Source organism: Pyxicephalus adspersus, chromosome 7 (assembly GCF_032062135.1).
Source record: "Pyxicephalus adspersus chromosome 7, UCB_Pads_2.0, whole genome shotgun sequence".
Taxonomy (NCBI): domain Eukaryota; kingdom Metazoa; phylum Chordata; class Amphibia; order Anura; family Pyxicephalidae; genus Pyxicephalus; species Pyxicephalus adspersus.
In genome coordinates, this window is record NC_092864.1 from 53,127,711 (window position 1) to 53,143,541 (window position 15,831).

Below are 15,831 nucleotides of genomic sequence, written 5' to 3' on the forward strand. Positions count from 1 at the left end.
TGAACCTAAACACATGGCAGTGTATATAATTTTAGAATATTCCCTTGTAAAAAAGGTAAAAGATATGACATATGGTGCTACAGAACTATAAAGCAAACAAAAGGTTTGACCATTTAAATGGGTTTTCGGTTAGCGAAGAGTCACAGTGTGAAGACTGCTGAAAAGGACACTTTTGTCATACAGAATATCCATTGCAGACAAATGACAATAGATGTATTGCTTGTAGGTTGTCCATTAATACGGGTAGGATGTAAAGCAATATAAGAATCATAAAAGTTTATGTCCAAAGCTAGCACTGACACAATTTTTTTTTATTATTATTTCACAACATACACAAAAATATACCCATTCTGAAGCATGTACATAATGATTTTATATACATTGCCATTTACGGTAATTTTCTTTTAAGCACTAAATCAGCATTTAGAGACCACGACATATAGTTTCAAAAAGGAATCCTATCTTGTGCCTTTCAGTCTGAGTCTGAAGAGCTGCTTGATCCACCTCCGTGCTGTGAAAGAAAAAGGAAATAGTAACTTTAGTTATATAGTTGCTATAGTTATAGTAGGTGCTATAGCATTTATATATACATTTAATATCAAACTTTTTTTGCAAAAGTTCAGCACCTGTAAATAATATAAAACTAAAAAGTTTTCTGGCCTTAACTTCCACCTACTCTTGTATTTCCTTTTATATCCACCAGCACCAGAAAATCTTGTGAGTGCAGGGTATCACAGACCTATCCTCAAAAGGGCAAATTGACAGAAAGGACCCATAAAAGAAGACCTACTTTAAGACAAAAAAATTGTAAAAAATGTAAGCAGATCTAAACTAAAATATGTATGTTACATAAAAAGGTAGGCAATCCTTTTATATAAGGTAAAAAAAGCTTCTTTTCTAGGTGAAGAGGGTTTTAAACCCTTTAAAAAAAAATGGTAAAGCCCCTCTCCTTTCAAAGTGATCAAGAAAGAATAGGAGCACAGAGCCTTCCGAGATGGAGTATGCACAGAAAGAGCTTTTTCTTCAATGGGATAAAAATATTCAGATCTCACATATGCACAATGACTCTCTGGACTGCTGGATGAGTATATTCACCAGTACTGCTCTAGATTGCAGCCCTTTTCACAACTGCATGCCATGTCAGCACTTTTCTAAAAATACACTAACCACGTAACTGCTTGATTTACAAGAAAGTAAGAATGAGCTGCAATCTGGAGAGGGAATGTAGATCTGGTGTGAATAGAACTGGTGCACCGTAGGGCAGCAGTGGGGAACAACAGAAAATGGTGCAACAGTAAAGCAGGGGACATACTGCAGAAGATATATCACTGTAAACTGGAATTGTGAAACAAACTTTAGGAGGCACCAAAATGCTAGGACATGCTGGCGGGCACCAGAAGGCTATAACATCAGGAATTGATCACTGTATAGTGTCATTAGGATTATAATATTTACCTTTTTATGGCCATGACCATGTCCGTGTCCATGTCCATGTTTGTGCTTTTTGTGCTTTCCATGTGGATTACAACCGCCTGGATATCCTGTAGGGTATTGAGGTGGGCATCCAGGGGCTCCGTGCCCGTGGTGTCCATGCCCATGCTGTCCATGCCCATGATGTCCCTGCCCGTATTGTCCGGGTTGGCATGGAGGAGGAGCACAGCCTCCAGGATATCCACCAGTTGGAGGAGGCTGAGTAGGTCCAGGGTATCCTGGATATGTTCCAGCAGGGTATTGACCTGGATAAGGCCCTTGTTGGGGAGGACACCCAGGAGCTGGATATCCAGGCTGCCCGTATGGTGTTCCTAAAATAGAAAAACAGAGAATGTTTACCATTTTGGAATCTGGAAGACAGAAGTGCTTCAAGTGTATCAGCTCCTTGATAGTGGTTGGGTTACCATCAATAAAATCTTGCCAAGTAAATAGACTGCCAGTAAGTGCAAACAGTGGGGGAACCCACTGAGCAGATGTGGAAATGCAACTGTTTTTAAATCTCTCAAACCCATTTTAAAGGACAACTGCAGCCTTTTGCTTTACAATGTACTGCAATGAGCCTGGTATAAGTAATAAATCAACATAAATGATTTTTTTTTTCAACATAAACTAGGATTTTGCCAGTCTTGCTAACTTAAAGTGGGGTCAGACCAAACAATTTAATTTAATAAATGTGAGGAAACTCAAGAACTTACAAATCAGCTACATCAACAGGTAAATGGGACCAAAAGGGGAAGAGCTTTTTGAAACTGAAACACCTAAATGTAAAATATTAGAGATGACAGTACAGGTAGTCCCTGAGTTATGAACATCCTACATACGGACGACTCCTAGATACAAACAGGGCTTCCCTGCTCGTTTGTGTGCAGGACAGAGACTTGATGGGGGGGAGCGGCGGTTCGCATGACTTGCAGAAGAAGTCTTTTGCTGTTCTTCAAGCTCTTCTAACTCTTTAATGACCCAAACTCTGCAGTTGTTTCTTTTTGCATATATAAAAATATATGCATATATAAAGCACAGCTTGCTCCAGAAGTTACTGAATGTCTAGGCTCCGTAACGTTTTTTGTGTTTTTTTTTTTTGCTTTGTTTGTGATTAACTAACAGTGAGAATTTTATACAGTACCTGACACCACACTGCCTAATAATATGTTGAGACAAACATCTGTCCTAATTGCATTTATTAAAATAATGTACCTGTTCTGACTTGCATACAAATTCAACTTAAGAACAAACCTAGAGTCCCTAACTCATGTAACCCAGGGACTACCTGTATGGCTAATCCGTTCAGCATAGAGCTAGAATGGGGAGGGTGTGAATGCTGCAAAATATCCACAGTATAGCCACGAATTGACTAAAGGGTGTATGGCACAAACAGAAGGGTTGCTGGCAGAAGTGAGTTTCCTGAGGTGCATGAAATGTTGGGACTTCTAGAACACAGTATGGAACCTCATGTATACTCATTCCTAAGTACTGTGTACTCATGTGTACGCTAGCTCTGACAGACCCACCAAAGAAAACTTTTATATTTAACACCAGGCTGACAAGTGACAAATTTCGTTTTCTAATCTACACTATAAAAGTAATTCATGACAATCATCTTGCTGTATTTATATAGACAATCCAATATTTTCATGTTTGTTGTCTAGGTACTATAAAGCATAATAATAAAAGTGAATAATAATAAAATAGCCCTGTGAGCATACAAATACATTTTGACTCTGTGAAGTTACCAGCCAAAAGTGAGTTAACTGATAATAGACAGAGGAACTCCAAGTAATTTCATAGACTGAATCATATTGGCCTTACCTTGGTTTGGATTCCACATGTTGTCAGATCTGAAAAATCTTAAATAAATACAATATTATTTAAACAGAAACTTGAATGGCTTTAGCCACTAAAAAATTGTTTAAATGTCTTTACATTTTTTCACTGCTCCTTCACCCAAAAAAGTGATTACCATATTATTTACAATGCCCACTACTAGGACAATGATAAATTATAAAACAAGATCCCACTTACTATACTTATCCAGCTTGTTGGCCAGAACTGCTATAGGTGTCTTTAATATTCATCATTGTCGATAAATTGTTACCAGCAACCTTCATAATTTTTCACAACAGACTACATGCACTTACAAACTATTATACAACATTGTAGACCTGAGTATTGTCCCCTTCTTCAAGGTTAAAGTGATAACATACAAACAAGCTTGTCAAAGATTTACAAAATAAAAGATTTACAAAATTAACTAGTGACATGTTCTTTTATGCCCTACTAGCCCAGGAATTTACAACAGCAGGTTCTGTATTTACCATAATGCAATTGTGGGCCTGTGCCTGGGGTAGCAAACTATGAGGGGGCAACACTAACCTTCAAAATATTTGACATGGTAAACAGAACATGAATATATTGTAGCTTACCAGTCCTTGGATGCAGTGACATACTGTAATTAGTTTTCTTTTTTTTTTTACGTTTTTTCTTCAGTGGAATGCCAAGTAATTGCTACCCATAGTAGTATAGCACTACCCATAGACTTCCTGCCCCAGGGTGACAATTCTGATCTAGAAAACTGTTTATGTTTGGGATAAACTTCTTTGGATTTTGGAACTGTTTCATTTAGGACAAACTCCTGCCTTTCCGGAATAATCAGGATTAACATAACAAAGGGACAAGGTGTTCCATATTTGTGATTTCAGTTATGTGCATGGGAAGTTACTAATCCTGCTGCAATCATCATATATTGGGTTTGGTTTATTAAAGTTCACCAAGGTTGGAGAGGATATACTTTCTCGGGTGAAGCTGGGTGATCCAGCAAACCTGGAAAAGATCTGGTCCAAGATTCAAAACATTTGCTAGCAAATACCAAATACCTTTGAACAAATCCATTTCAGGTTTTCTGAATCACCCAGCTTCACTGATGAACGTGTAACCTTTCCAGCTTTAGAGAGCTTTAATAAATACGGACCATTATCTCAGTGTAGAGTCCTGGCCTTGAATATCATGAAATGCATTGCGTACATGAAACTTAGCACGTTAAGCCAAGGCAAGGGGTTGACATGAAAGTTTCAGTGAATTCTAAAAAAAAACAACATACAAAATGTATGAGCTAACAAATGGCAATTACAATACAAAAACACAAAGTACAAATTTTCTAACTGTTCCTATTTTCACATCCCAGTCTAGATTTTTGTGAACTATATGAAGACTTGACAAAAAACTTTATTCCTTATTCTCCTCATCATTGTAACTTATAATTACAATGAGCGAAGGCAGATCAATGCAGAAGGAAGATTATTTATTGAACTTGGTTTTAAGGATTAGTAGATTAGGATTACCACACTTCCAGCAAAATCATCATCCACCGCAACAGCAAAAAAAATGTTTATGTTGTGTGGTATTTATCGCTTAAAACTGAATGTCATGCCAAAAGTTTTGTATTAATTAAAAGTCAATATGACTATATTGTAAATACTAAAAGCTGTAGTGATATTAGCCTGCACACAGGAAGAGGGAGGGTCAGTTTTCTGAGCCAAGTATATCTCCTGCATGCACACTTTTTGTAAAGACAGGAGTAGAGAGATAAACTCATCAATCTCTGTCTTCCTCCTAATTATCCAAACAGAGGCTGACCAAGCTATATTGCTTAACAGTAGAGCAAAGTAGGTCACCGACCTGGCTGTTCTGTCTTGAGGAGATAAATAAATCTAGGCAGTTTTTGACAAAATCTTTGTTGCTACTCTCTTAGGGCTTGTGGCTGACCCCTTCCATTCTGTGTTACAGAAACTTTTACATGCATCAATAAATACACACAATACTTACAACAATATTGATAAATGTTGCTTATTGCTTCCTACACAGTCAATCATTTATCCTATTGATAATGATTTTAGCTTAGTACCTACATAACAGCAATTCATAAATTATAGAAAATCCTTGGGCAATAACCAGGTTCTCACACAGACCTCTTGCTAAACCTGTCTATTCACAGCTGCTCCACTCCCTTGGAATGCACCATAACCACCCAGAAGGTGCAACACCCCATATTAGGGATAGGTTCTGTTGAACAGAATGTTGTCTATCAGGTCAGAACAAAGAAAGGTGTTTACAGGCATACAAATGTTATTGAAAACATACAAAAATGTACTAACATTTCATTATAGGTTATATCAATTTTGAACATACTGTGCATGTCATTGTAAAGTATATTAGATATATTATTGGTAAGTGTCAGCAAATCTTTTATGTACACATATGTAAATTTATATTGGCCTAAGGCAGACGTCAATATAATTTGGATCCACTGTGTGAATGAAAAGCAAACCAAGTTTACTATTGTTCACTTAGTACTGTAACTGAATGCAAGAAGACTATGCGTGTCTTAAACAGCTTAGAATGTTAGGGTAAAATTATACAACACAGCCGGCATGCTAAACCTGACACAATAACTGCAAACAGTTGTATTTCAGCTTTCACAGATATACAGAGTTAGCAGTTATATGACTAGTTGCTACAGGTTACTACACTTTATGAATCAATGTAGTATGTACAGTCCAGTGAATAGGAGGCTTTGGTGGTTAACATGCAAATGTTTAGTTTTAATTTTACTCAAGCAGTGTTCCTTTTCAAAGTACATTTACATAACCATTCATTGCCATACAAAGCAGCCTCTGTAAAAACACAGGAAAATATATATTTATATACACAAACACACTTATATAAAAAGATTACCATTCACATAAGAACCAGGAACTCTATTGAGTTGAATAATTTACTGATAAGATCCAGTACATTATTCTAAATTACGCAGGAGGACAAAATGTCATACATACCTTTCTGTGGATTGACGAAGTTCTGCTCACTAAAAACCAGCCAGGTTTATATGAGTACAAGGGGAGTGTAAGGTACGAGGGGAGGGACCAGAAGCAGGTTGAGTTTTTCCATTGACATCATTTTCTACAAAGCAAAAGAATGACAGGGCACTCCTTGTAACTGTTGATACTTCCACATGTATTTGAGCTAAACATTACATTTTTAAGAAACCTCATTAAACAAGAAACTTCACGGGAGAATGTTTTAGAGTGGGCTTTAATAAAAAAAGGAATATTCGAGAACTGATGTTTATAAACTAATCTATAAATGTGAATAACTAGCCCTAAAAACTGTATAAGAATTTTGTAATAGGCTACATACATCCCTATGGTTAATAACAGGAGATACCAATGTTTTCGGCCTGGATACATGTTAATAGGAACCGGTGTGGTTCCCACTGCTGGGTTACTTTCAGGAGATTTTATTTTCTCTTTTGTAAATTCACATGTGCAGGTTCTTCTAGAATCCCTTCCATCTGCATGTCAGATAATAGTCACAGAGTCTTTGGTTACCACAGGGTAGGAAGTCACAGTTGACTTTCAAAATTTGTAGGTATAATGGATAGACACAGCTTTAGCTTTATGGGCCATTTATTTGCTATTTTACCTCAAGCTCAGCCTCTGCAATGGTAAAATTTATGGGTAATAAGCTATTGTTACAGTAGTTGCAAGCTTCACATACAACTTGTCCTCATAGTTAGGGCCACAGTTAAAAGTATATTAAATCATACAATTCTGGTGACCATTGTTACTGACCCAGAATGCATTTGTCTCTATCCAAAGTATCCAAAGAGCATGGACTATTAGGGGCTGCTTAACAATAAAAAAAAAACTATATAATAGAAAATCATTTGCCGTGAAAATAATTAAGAAACAGTAACTAGTTATGCAGATGATTGGCTTGCATGAGCATTGTATTCACTACAATCTCCAATTTTATTCCAAATTCAGAGCTAAGTTACAAAGTCTTTTTAAAGCCCAACCACCAAGCAACAAATTCCAACCTTTGCAGTATTACCCTACCATTCTTGTCTCTCTCCCAGCTTCCACAAAAATCCAGTACTTGAATATTTGGGGGGAGTATGTGACCCCATTCCATAATGCAAGGGTCGGGCCTGGGGAGGGGGAACCCCCATACAGGGTATTTTCATCAGGCAGCGATGAAGAAAGGAGTATTGGAAGTTGTATTGCTCTGTGTGGTACCACAGAACCTTTTCTTGTAAATAGGTTAGCATACCATGGCTCAAAAAACTCCTTCGTTCCATAGTCATTTGAATGGCTGTGCTTTCCAATAATTAGAAATAAATCATGTTGCTGGTCACCAGCTTTACAAGCTGAGGTTGTCCTTTAAAAGATACTTAAAGCCACTTTAGCATTGCAGAAATCAAATGTGGTTTCACTGCCAGCAGTCCTATGGAAAATGACTGCCACCAACCCCAGCTGTAAATCATACAGTAAATCATACTTTACTGCTCCCTTCTTAAGGTGCAGTCAAAATCCAAAACCCCTGTTAGGTGCTGCTATCTTGGAAGTGAGGGCAGCATCCCCATAAAAAAGATAGTTAACCTCTAAACTGTGAAATGTGAATTAAAAAACACACACACACACACACACACACACACACACTTTTCTCAAGATCATTTTCAAGGCTTTTTAATTGCCTGTTTAACCCTAAGAATAAAACCACTGCGATCAACAATATAAATATGAAGTTATATCAAGTCAAACATCTATTGCATAAAGTTTTTTTTTACTTTTTTGTTTATTAGATAAATTGGTGAAGTCCGACATAGTACAGATCAATTATTGAACAAGTATATTACTTGTAGTCAACTGCAAAGGATTAATTTGTGTGTCGATTAAAGCAAACACCAAAGGAATAAGGGTATAGTGTTTGCCAAGCATAAGAGATACGCTTACTTTGTATTGGTGTGTTCAGTGCAAATTGTGTTTCTACATGATCGGTTTCCAAGCCAACAAGGGAATGATAAGAAAAAGGATACAGCAAAATAGAACAAGCAGCAGTCAGGTGCAGATGGTGTAAGAACTCCATAATTAATAAGACTGATGCGTCATTCTGTTGGGAGTTTAGAACTTATGTTCACATGCAGAAGCAGTTTAGGAAATTAGGTGGCTGTTATCTTGTTGTAGAAAGAAGAAGTAGTATGAGTCAGCTACAGGCTTTGTGACAGGTACAGGTTGCATTAAAAAGCAAAGCTAAATCCATATACATATTTTCTATTATTTTTATGCAAACCATCAAACCAAACGTTTAGATTTTTATATCCATACATAGAAAATAGTATGCTACTGTAATGAGATGGAGGTTTAGGGGTAAGGAAGAAGTTAAAAGGTTCAAGATGTTTTTAAAGAAGCATAGAGTTGTACAGGCAGAAAAATTGAAAAAGATTTCAAAGCTTCAAAATAGGATATATCTTTTATAATAAACATACACTGGGGCAAGTGGGAGATACTGAACATACACCAAGAAAATCCTTAATTTCCCCCTTTTATATTTCTCATGCCATTTTGCACCTTTTATGGCATTAAAAGCATTTGTGTTAGAAAAAAAGCAAAAGCATATCACCTTATTTTCTACTTTATGTTTTCAATAAAATATTTAGTATAAAAGGTCTCACTACAACACATGCCTACTGAAAAAAGAAAAGGAGGAAAACAGCAAAAAGAATAAATTATAATTGGATTGGTACAACAAAAAGAAAAGTATAGGGTAATCAGCAAAGAGGAGTTAGCACCCAAATACATCCAAATCAACAGCGGAGCAGATGTTTACATTTTTCATTAACAGCAGTTTATTCCACATTCATCAATATACAATTGGCCTCTTTAAGACAAAGCAGATGTTGGTATTTTATACATTTTAGTTTATTTTTAGGGATTTTAGTTGCGTCCCTCACAGATTTGCAGCACGGCCTGAACATTATTCTTCGCTTCCTCCAATAATTGGGTCACTTTCTTTTGGGTCTAAAAGAAAAAAAATTCAAAAAAAGTTCAATAAAACCATAAATACATTTTTCAGAATGGGGCATGGATTTCAACAAGTACAATAGAATCAGTTAGACTATGCTCTGGCTCCGTAATACCAGGAGTCTAAAGTCCTTTAATTCAGTGGGCCCCAAACCTTTCTGACAGCAGGGCCCGGTAACATAGTATAAAATTTTGCCTCGGCCCGGTATATGTACGGCCTACACTTCTTTGCTATTCTCAGCAGCTCGGCCTCCTGTCAGCACACTAGCTGAGAATAGCAAGAGTAATGTAAGAGAGTTGGTGTGCTGTCAGGTGCAGAGCTGCTGGGAATGTCAGAGAAGTATAAACCTTACATACATTGCTCTGCCATTCTAAGAAACTCCTGTGTAAGCAGTGTGAGGGGAAACGCCCACACTCTCCCACTGGTTGGGCTCCTACTGTCGCACTGTCACTAGCTTTAGAGCAGTATAAAAAGGGCCACAAGGACAGCTACCCACATCTTACCAGGCATGGACGGGCATTGGTCTTCGGCCTAGGGGTTTGAGGACCACTGCTTTAATCAAAGAAAAGCACGCTTGCTAACAGTGTTGGTTTTACATACACAACACCAATGCAAAGTCCATGCTTTTGGAAAACCTCTCCCTATATAATCACTTATTGTAAGTACTCAGAGAATAAACTCAGCTTTTTTTAGGACTTTTTACTAAAATACTATTTCTGAGTCTGCAAGAAAAATGCAGTAGGCAAACAGTCACACCCAGCTATATTTTTTTCATAACAGGTATGCTTTGATAATATATTCCTCACCCATCTCACAGCCATAAGAAAGAGGGAACTATTTCCAAAATCGTTCCATATTGCAGTTTTACACTTCTGTATTATAAGCATTCCTTTCTTCCTTTACATCCCCCCGCCCTTTTTTCCCCAAACCCAAGTTTTTCTCGCTCTACTTTACCATAAAGACATTTTAGCTCCACAGCACCATAATAAGATCAACAGATCTCACCTGTTGAAGACTCAAACTGAACATATAGGAAAAGCTCCTCTAGCCTGACTCACAGAGAAGCATAAAAGAGACACAGTGAGTTAGACAAAAATGGTTAAAAAAACAAAATGAACTATCAAACTTTATTTACCCAAAGCATGTTTACTTTCACTTATTGTTCACTGGTTTGCTATGTCTGCTGGAAGCATCATACATTGATACTTTTAGAATCACAGTCATTAAACTGTCATGCAAATCAATTATTTCAAGACAGACTTGATGTAATGAAGCCAGACAAAAAGAGGTTTTAGAAAGGGGAATTAAATCATATCCCAGTTTTTCGTATGGAGGCTATTTTCGTTTCATCAGGTTTCCTTTGTTGGCCCTTATGATTCTACACATTACATATGGTGCCCCCGCTATTTAAATCAGGCTTCTGGAAGGCAGACACTCAGTCATTCAGTATGATATAGAAATCAATGCAGTTATTTTTTACCTGACTTTTAAATTCATCATCTTTTATCTCTCGAAGGTTGATAAGGACATTAAAATAGGCCCCAAACACTCCAGTTTCTAAAGCTTTCGCCGCCACCTGTGAATAGGTCACATATAGTTACGAACGTACGAAACAATGCAAGATTCAATTTAGATGCATGTGCCTATCTAAATACCAAAAGGCCAATGTGAATTTATTGAAAGAGTTTGCATCATTGGAAAATTATGTAAGCCTTGCCACTGCATGTATACGAAATAGAACCAGATACAAGTCTGTAGTAAAATCTGATATAATCATTGCAACATCTATAGTTGTCCTGAGCACACAGCAGCGCCTAGACAGGGAGAGATGTAGGGCAGTGTGTGATACATGGATATGGATTGACAAGGTATATTGCTGACAGCATAATAGGGCATATACACTTTAATATTGGTGATCAAACCTTATTGGTTAAAATGCAGCAAAGAAAACTCAGAAAAATGCAGAACAATGTATTAGCCATCATATAGTAATTATTTTTTGACAGACCCTGAAATAAACACATTCTATACCTGAAGGTCAGATATACATGAAGTATTGCCATGTTTTGACATTTCTAACAAGGGCTTCCACATGGTGTTGACTTTCTCAGCCAAGCTTAATGGAACTCCCACTGCTTCCTTAAGACCATCTTGTAGAGCAGCAAAGCGCCTATGAGAAATCAGGACATTATATGGGAGCAAATGTATTAAATGGAGCAGAACCTGTGAAAAAAAAACTGTATGAAGAGTATATAGGGTAATCCCAGTTTGGAATCATTTCCCCATGAAAATTATTATTATTAAACAGGATTTATATAGTGCCAACATATTACGCAGTGCTGTACATTAAATAGGGGTTGCAAGTGACAGACTAAGACAGACAGTAAAAAAAACATGTGCAACAACTGAAACTTATGTATATTGAAAGGAAAAGAACAAGAAAATACAGATTCTGTAAACACATACATTATAGTAAAATATTTTAAACCAGTTGATATTTACTCAAGCCTCCAATAGACAAACAGTATATGGATAACAGCTGATGTGCAAAAAGTCATTTTGTTGCTTCATTTGCAACACAATTTAGTGCATGGGTCAGATCCCCATGCCTGTAAGAACTAGGGGATGCAGTATTTGGTCTATTATTAAATAACCCATCTTAGGAAACAAGGAAAGGAGGAAGTGGAAAATTCACAAAGCATCTTTGAAAGGTTAAATAGGTCTGATCCTCAGACTTAGCGTGGCAAGTGGCCTTTCTAGCATTTCCAGTTCTGTGACAATTGTGAGGCTAAATAATTGCAACACAACAAAGAAAATAGATATCAAGTCACCATTTGGCCTTACTAACATACAAAACTTAATCTGCTGCTTTGGTTGCAAAATACATCCAAATGTTCATGCTAATGTTATTTAGGCAATACTGACTGTTCACCCCAAAATGCAAGGGGGAGAGCAAGATATGTAATAGGGAGTATATGGTATATTTATTACCTGGAGAAACAGCCTGTCTCTTACTGAATTATATTTTTGAGTGTAGGACACATTATTTAAGGCAAGCAATTGCCTTAAAAAACTACAAGAGTATAGTTCCACTTCAAACAGCCCTAGATGGTGGAAAAAGGAAAGAACTTGTTTACCATATAGCTTGAAAATGCATTAGAATCAGCATCTATGAGCTCCAGCAATTCATCCATCGCCTGATAGAAAGGAGGAATCAGTTCTCTCATCACACCATCCAGACTTTCAAACTGACGCTTTCCATAAGTCATCTGACCCACCATGCAGGCCAAAGCAGCCCCCTGTATAGAAATTAAATCATTACATTTGTAGGTGTATTCTACACTTTACAAGCCATTACAAACACTTTAGGAAAGGCTCCATAAATATACATTATAATAATGAGCAAACAATCGCTAAAATCAAACAAACAAACATACAAAAAATGTTCCCCCCCATTTTTAAAAAAAATAATTCAGGCCAGGCATGTCCAAAGTCCAGCCCGGGGGCCAGATTTCCGCTGGCCTGCAGTTCAGATTTCCGCTGTTCAGATTTCCACAGGCCTGCAGCCTCTGTCATAAAATCAATAATTTTCGGCCCGCCAGCACTGTTGACCACAGTATATAATACATGCGTACAAAAAGAGCTATCTATGTGATCCAGCCCTTGTGGGCTCCACAAATACATAAATAAAAACCTAGGAGGCTGTTTTGGCTAATAGCTTGGGGCAGGGCAAAGCAGTGGTATTCTATATCTGTGATCTTGAGTGGTAGTTGGTATTGTGAAAACATTTCTATATTTCCCTGATTATATGAAAATTATAGAAAAAAAATTGAAAGAAAGGAAAAGATTATGTAGCAGCAGGTTGTATGGTAATTGGGTATTAAAATCAGACCTAAAAACCAAAAAACCCATAAGCTGGTTTTGAAAAAAAAAAATTCCCCCAGGTTCCTAGGGGCTTTTTGTTTAGGCTCTAAACTACATGGCACATGCAACGCACACAGAACCAGCCGTTGGGGATATTGTTACATCATCCAATTAGTGAGGAGGATTGCCATTGGTGAATATGGCGGCTCCCATCCCTGCAGCAATGCAGGGCGACTGCACAGGCTAAGAATGTGCTAATAATGGCAAGTATGCTATGCATACTTGCAGATTAAGGCAGAAGCTCACCACCCACCAACAAAGTTTAGGTGTGCTTTAAGAGAACTCTTCTGAGTTCCCTTCTCTAAGGTATAGAGACTCTGGTATAAGGTATAAGGTATACTCTGGTGTAGGAAAAATTTGCATGGCTCCCTTTCCATGTCTACGGTTGCAACATTATGTTTGGAAATAACAAAGTTTTTTTTACATGTAAAAAGTAAAGCTGTGCAGTTTCTGCCAGTTGTGCTCCAACAACTCACCATGGCAGACACAGCAGCTGAAACCGAGCCTCCACCAGGCGTGGCTGTGCGAGCTCCCACGCTGCTTACAAACCTTTTCAGTGTTAGAGTAACTAGAGCTCCAGAGGAGTCATCCTGTACAAGGTACCTGAAAATACATTGTATTTAAAGTTAATACATAGTTTGATTATATTACCCAATCATAACTATATAGTTACTAACATAAAAGTTGTGAAACCATGCTCTATGAAAGAATAGTTGTGTGCTGTATGTGGTTCTCAGATCTTTTAGGCAATGCACACATCTCAATACTTGTATATAATATGAAGTTTTTTAACAGACAATGCATGAAAAAGGAGGCCAAACTGTGGTCAAGTAATTTTACTAGTATTTATACCAAGAATGTCTGGCACTTAGTAGAATAGGAGGAACACTTTATCAAAGTAGGTCCTAATCGCCTAGACCTATCTTAAAACATTCACTGTCAGTCCTAGGAGGATGCCTTCTATAAACCTTTTGATACATACAATGGTTTCTACCAGTTGCATATATTTGTTGCCAATTGTAAGTAAAATGAGGGGGCTTCGTTTACCTGCTTTTAGAACCTTCCCACTGGTGTAATTTGTCCCCTATAAAGAGCCTTTCGATTTATTTGGCCACCTTAACAGGCTATTTTTTTAACAATTTTCATTGAGAATACTTAAACATTGCACAAATATTTCACGCGGTAATATTGGCTTTGTCCAGTCCTTCTAATATAGAATATGAATCCAAATTTGCTTTTTCCCCTAAACCAGGGATTTTATGGACAAATGGAGTTACTTCTACATACCAATATAATAATATAACAAATAAACAAATTGTGCAGCCTATCAAACGTTTTGAGTATATGAGCTTCTAAAAAAACAACACAAGATACTTATAGAATTTGTGAATAAAAAATATTGGATCAAAATTATCTCTGGGAGCTCTGGAATAAAGTATTGTATGTTGAATGAAACATGTACTATTGTGGACAACTCAAGTTTGATATGTTGCACAATTAGTTTATTACTTCTTTTAATATATCTGTTAATATTCATTTTTTTATTATAATTTTGGTGTGTAGAAGTAACTCTAATCGTCCATAAAATCCCTGGTTTCAGGAAGAAAAAAAAAAAGGTAATTTGTATTTTCATTTGTATCTATTTTCTTTACATCCAATACTTTTTTTTTTAGTGTAAAAGCATGGAAAGAAAAAGATTAAAAAATACTCCCCCCCACCACCACCACCAGTCTGAATCCTACTGAGAATATTTCCTTTTAGTTTCTCTTGTTCTCTTGGCAATTCTAGAGTTTTAGGATCTAAATATAAAGGGGGACGTTTTGTCTTTACATAAACTTAAAGACTAATGCCCTGATTCTATTTACTTTGTCTAAACGCAGATCTACTTACTCAATTATTCTTTTCTTGGGTTCAAAGGGAGCCAAAGAGTCCAGTCCAAGTCTGTTAATAACCTAATATACACATCATGGAAGTTAGTAAATGAAAACCATATCATTCTGTATAAAATAGTGATGAGCTGAACTGCATTCTTGGAACTTTATAGCTTTTGTTGTCCATAGGCAAAGCTTCCTTTAACAAACTCTGCAGCCCCATGTTTCCTAATAATTCATTGAACAGAGGACCAATACAATAAAGTATTCCTCTTCTAACCTAAATAAATCATTTAATGACAGAATCATTTTCCACAGTACTCAAAAAAAAGTGTTGATTACTATGAAAAGAACCTGACATATTGAAAAAACAAGTTGGAAACAGCCAAATCTTTGGCTTAGGTTTTGGTTATGTGGAATTAGGCATACCTTGTGAGCTGGTCAGTTTTGTGAGATGAGCGATGTCCATTGTTTTTAGAACTAGACGTGTCATACACACAATAAGGGTCCTCTTTTTCTCTTTGAGATTTAAAACATGAAACTTTTCCAACCAAATCTGGGCACCAGTTCAGGCAAATTGATTGTGGATGAGGTTGGGTAATTATTTAGGGAATTGTTGCACTTGGAACTTGTATAAGGCAATAATACTAAACTTATCTTGTTCAAGATTTGACAATTGAGACTGTAA

The 15,831-nt window shown here is 36.8% G+C and overlaps 1 protein-coding gene across 1 annotated transcript in view; it reads right to left on the minus strand.

Annotated features, from left to right (window-relative positions):
* Positions 1-296: 296 nt before the first annotated feature.
* Positions 297-15,831, minus strand: part of FTCD (formimidoyltransferase cyclodeaminase) — a gene marked incomplete in the record, with an annotated part of 23,266 nt that continues 7,731 nt past the window's right edge. Inside the window, 9 exon segments of the mRNA XM_072418462.1 lie at positions 297-511; positions 1,456-1,802; positions 3,298-3,326; positions 6,321-9,344; positions 10,829-10,924; positions 11,380-11,571; positions 12,486-12,647; positions 13,749-13,875; positions 15,163-15,224. Coding sequence (XP_072274563.1) covers positions 9,261-9,344; positions 10,829-10,924; positions 11,380-11,571; positions 12,486-12,647; positions 13,749-13,875; positions 15,163-15,224 — 723 coding nt within the window.